This window comes from Hippoglossus hippoglossus, chromosome 12 (assembly GCF_009819705.1).
Source record: "Hippoglossus hippoglossus isolate fHipHip1 chromosome 12, fHipHip1.pri, whole genome shotgun sequence".
Lineage (NCBI taxonomy): Eukaryota > Metazoa > Chordata > Actinopteri > Pleuronectiformes > Pleuronectidae > Hippoglossus > Hippoglossus hippoglossus.
In genome coordinates, this window is record NC_047162.1 from 21,063,548 (window position 1) to 21,068,547 (window position 5,000).

Below are 5,000 nucleotides of genomic sequence, written 5' to 3' on the forward strand. Positions count from 1 at the left end.
GACTGCCAGGCACAGTCTGACGCAGTGACGGGACCTCTCACCATCACGTGGCGTAAAGATAGCGTGCTGCTGAGTGCTGTGGTGGACGAGCGGCGGCGGCAGCTGGCTAACGGCTCATTGCTGGTGCAGAATGTGGTGCACTCGCGGCATCACCGGCCTGACGAGGGGGTGTACCAGTGCCTCGCCACGCTGGACGGACTGGGGAGCATTGTGAGTCGGACCGCCAAGGTGACTGTGGCCGGTAAGAGACTGTTCAATTCAATTTTATTAGTATAGCATCAAATCACAATATACATTATCTCAAGGCTCTTTACATAGAAGACCTTAAAGTTATAGAGAAACCAACAGTTCAACGATGAGCAAACAATGTTCTATTCTTTCTCATTCCCTGAAAACACAACTCCACTAACCCTTTGTTAGCCATGAAAAAGGAGTTCCCCAAGGATGTGTCAGCTCATCCTTTGTGTTTACTTTGTATACAAATGATTGTGTCCGCTCCCAAACTAATCAGTTTGTGGTGAGATTCTCAGATGATACTGATAAACACAGCTTTGTAGCTGTAGTTTGCAGGTTCGTGGTGTGATGAGCATCATCCATGTGACTTTATGTGTCTTTGACAAGTACGCCTTTGGAATCTAGGACATTTCTTAACAGTGTTTATATTCTCTAACCAAACTGCTTCGTATCTCTGTCTTTATTTAATGTAGTAAATGTTTTTAAATGTGCTGGTTTGGGGCAGTAGTCCGTAATCCAAAACAAGTTTCCCCCACAGGAGACCATAAAGGAACCTTAACCTCAGGTTCAGCTGTGACTAGTTCTGATCTTCCATCTAAGGCTTTGTCTACACTTATGCGTTTTAATTTAAAAAAGACTTTTGTTATGTTCACACGTGGCCTCAATACTATTCCAAAGTTTAGGAAATGTTGCTGGCCCAGTTTGAAAACTCTGCGGTGAACACAAAGCGTCGCTAACACTTCCTGTCAGTAACAGTTCCACCTCGTCGTCGCTCAGAGAAAAGAAATCCCTGCTCTGACTCTTCACCTTCACTGCTCCTCCTTCAGAGGAGTTTCTGTTACTAAGCAACCAGCTGCAGGATAGTTAGACTTTTGTTTGATCAGTCGTGTGATGCACGTTTTCAGAAACGATTTCTGGTATGAAGCTAAAATGCTTCGATTGTTGTGAACTGTCCCAGAAGGCTCAACTTTAGGACCTCGTCTTTTCTGTGTACAAAGTTTGTCCTTCCTTGGTTCTATTATACAAACTGTTGTATCTGACATCGTTATGTAAATCAAGCAAACCATTCATGTCTCTATATGACCAGTGCAGCAATGGCTCCAATAACGCTGAACACTGGGCTTTGGCTTCAGAGTTGAGAACAGTAGAAATTATTTAAAATAAATATAAATACATTTAAAAAACAGGATATGACAATGGAAAGGAAATTAATTAATTAATTCCAAAGGAAAAGTAAAGAAGTGGAGGAAGAGACTCTTCTTTCAGATTAATGTTGCTGCAACACCTTGATCTGTCCTTGACAGCGACGGTGGTCACACACACACACACACACACACACACACACACACACACACACACACACACACACACACACACACACACACACACACACACACACACTGACTTACTGCTGCTTTGCTCCTTGATTTAACTGCTCATTTTCATTTAAGAGAACCACACTAAAGTCATTTAGTAAGTGGAGTGTGGCTTAGGATCAATACGGTTTATGAAAGACATTAATCGACGGAGCAGCTAAAGTGCTTCACCTCCACCAACACTGTACTGAAGTGAAACCTGTGTGATGCTCTGAGGGATTTCAAGTCTTTTTTATTAGAAGAAATAACAACATATATAAATATATATATACAGATATAGTTTCAGAGAATACTGCACTGATCAACGTGTTGAGCACATAGGCCTGGTGTTTTAACAGCAATGATGTCATCAAAGATTTAGTGCAGAAGTATTTAAACATAGATCCAGTTCTTCTAGTCTATATATAATTTCGTATATATGGGTGTCTGAAGTTCATCCACCTTTTTAATAACAGCATGAGAGAGCTGTCTGAAAATGTTTACTACAGCTCTTTCATCACCTTTCATGATGCTGATTTATCACAAGTACTTTACAGAATATCTGTGATAATGTTTTCCATCTGTGTCAGGTCATAAACTAAAAACTAAAAATAACATTTTCATTCATTTAAACAGTTAAAGTATGATATCCATGTCTGTTGAAGAAAAGGCTACAGCTTGTGATGAGTTTTAGAACAGATTCATTCGCTAGATATTTTCAAATGACCAAAATCCAAAATGATTCTTTTATGTGTTATTGAGTTTACGCCACAGTTCAGGAATTAAATTCATTTTATCAGGAAATGAAACTGGAAAAAAATCCTCACACTTGAGACAGATTTTTAGTGAATATTCTGCAGGTTTGACAAATACTTTATCAAAATATTCCTCTCTATATATTTGTAAGATGCAATTCAGTGTTTGAGTTCTGTAAAAATATTTTATGAGAATGTTTTTAGTCAGTTAAAATGAATCTGTAGACACAGAAGTTAGTGTTTCATTGAAGATGTGAAATATGTTGAACTCTGACCTTGAACCATGTTGGTTTCATTCAGAGAGAAAAGCTGCAGCATCGAACTTCAAACGAGACGTGAAGGAGTTTTTCTCTCACACTCTCACTCGTGATGTCTCTTCAGCTACAGATTATTCCTGAGACTCACACACACACACACACACACACACACACACACACACACACACACACTCAATAGCACAGTGTGTGTATCAGCTGGTCGTCTCTTTAGCTCGCTCAGCTCTTTGTGTTTGACTGTTTTTGTCTCTGGAGTGACTCCGTCCTCCCAGTCAATTAGAGCGATTAAAGAGACAGGAGACCAGCAGCTGCAGCGCACAGGGAGGTGCGTGTGTGTGTGCATGTGTGTGTGTGTGTGTGTGTGTGTGTGTGTGTCTGTGTGTGTGTGTGTGTGTGTGTGTGTGTGTGTGTGTGTGTGTGTCTGTTTTTCAGGGTTTATCGCCCCCACCGTATTCTAAATCTTTTTCTCTGCAGGACATCAACATCTCTCTCCCCGGGGCCTCCCATAACCTGCCCTTTCAAACTGGGGCCCTTTTAAACTGGGGCCCTTTCAAACTGGGGCCCTTTCAAACTGGGGCCCTTTTAAACTGGGGCCCTTTCAAACTGGGGCCCTTTCAAACTGGGGCCCTTTCAAACTGGGGCCCTTTCAAACTGGGGCCCCAGTAAAGATCACGTCTTCACGAGAATAGTCAGAGTCCAGCAGCAACGAACACGGAGTCAGGATCGATGATTGTGGAGATTATGTGGGAGAGATGTCTGACACACAACAAAACACTGTGGGCTACAGGTCACAGCCCCCTGGTGGCTGGCTGCAGTATAGGTCATTAACCCACCCTCCTCCATGTTAGCAGATTGGACATGGACCAAACAAAAAAATCTAAGTAGAAGTTGTCTATGTTTGTTAAAGATGATGCTAATTAGTTATTTGATTACATAAAACAGGCTGAGACAATGTGATTGACAGCTGAGACTGACTTCGGAATGGTCGAACGTTGCGTATTGTATGAATTATTTTAATAAATTTGGATTTTTTATTCTGGAAACAACCAGTGACATTTACTAACAGAGACATAACATAACTGAAATATTAGATGTTGCTCATTAGTTCAAATAATCACGGAAGATAAGCACCTAAAATGATTCTACAGCCGATGATGGAAAAAATCCCATAACAACATAAAATAATAATAATCATAATGTTAACATGCAAATGTAATCAATTCACCCTGATCCCTGTATGACATTAAAAATGTCAATTAGCTCGCTCTCTACGTATATGTCATACACACACTCTCTCTTTAGCTAATGCACAGAAACACACACACACACACACACACACACACACACACACACACACACACACACACACACACTCACACACACACTGGTACAACACATTACAAGGCAAAATGCTAATGAACAGCAGAGGCTTAAAAATTCAATTAACTGTGTGGCTCTGTGTGTGTGTTCGTAAATGTGTGTGTGTGTGTGTGTGTGTGTGTGTGTGTGTGTGTGTGTGTGTGTGTGTGTGTGTGTGTGTGTGTGTGTGTGTGTGTGTGTGTGTGTGTTTTTTGTTTGTAAACTGGGAATTAATTAGAAACACTGAACATTGAGATGGAGAGGGGCGTACAGAAAGACGGAGATGAAGAAAAGAAGCAACAGGAATAAAGAGTGAGAGTGAATATTAGTATAGTTATTGTTCTTATTGATACGGGTGGTATTTGTCATTGTTAATATGATGAACAACAACTGAACTGGGCGGAATACCTGTGGTGGAAAAGGTTTTTTCTCTGCTCTAAGTTTATGATTGTAAGAATGAAAGTTCCTGATTTATGGACTTAATTCATCCGCAATCTCACTGAAACATCTGTAACTGCCCAGAAATACAAGATTTATAGAAAGCTAACAACATGATTACATAAAATGTCCACACTGTGGGACTAAATAATGATTATCTTATCTTAAAGTTAATGTTACTTAAAGTCAGCTCAATGAGGAAGAGTGTGGGAACAATGGAGTTTTTCCCATTTAAATATTCCATAGGTGTTCTAATTTCTGTGTTTTCAAATTGAGCTTCTCATGTCAATGTAAGATGTCTCCCAGAGAGAGGATATTTTCCAGCCTCTCCAAAGAGCAGCTATCGTCTTTAGACCCCTGAATTCAAAGCTGCACAGGGAGAAACAAAAAGGCCTTCAATCCAACCATCCTCAATTAGCTGCTGACTCTCTGAGGATTTGGACAAATACCAATTAATGGGGGCGAGGAGAAGTGAGGCTCAACCCACAGAAGCAGATAATAATCGTTCCCAGGGCGAAGACTCAGAGCAGGAGGATCCTCGATCCCACCCACCGCCTGTTTGCTGTGATTTGCATGTTATTATC

General features: G+C 40.7%; 1 protein-coding gene across 1 annotated transcript in view; it reads left to right on the top strand.

Annotated features, from left to right (window-relative positions):
• Window positions 1–5,000, top strand: part of dcc (DCC netrin 1 receptor) — a 139,681-nt gene that overhangs the window by 39,040 nt on the left and 95,641 nt on the right. The window contains exon 2 of the mRNA XM_034603188.1: window positions 1–241. This exon is cut by the window's left edge and continues 116 nt beyond it. Coding sequence (XP_034459079.1) covers window positions 1–241 — 241 coding nt within the window. The remainder of the gene's footprint in view (window positions 242–5,000) is intronic.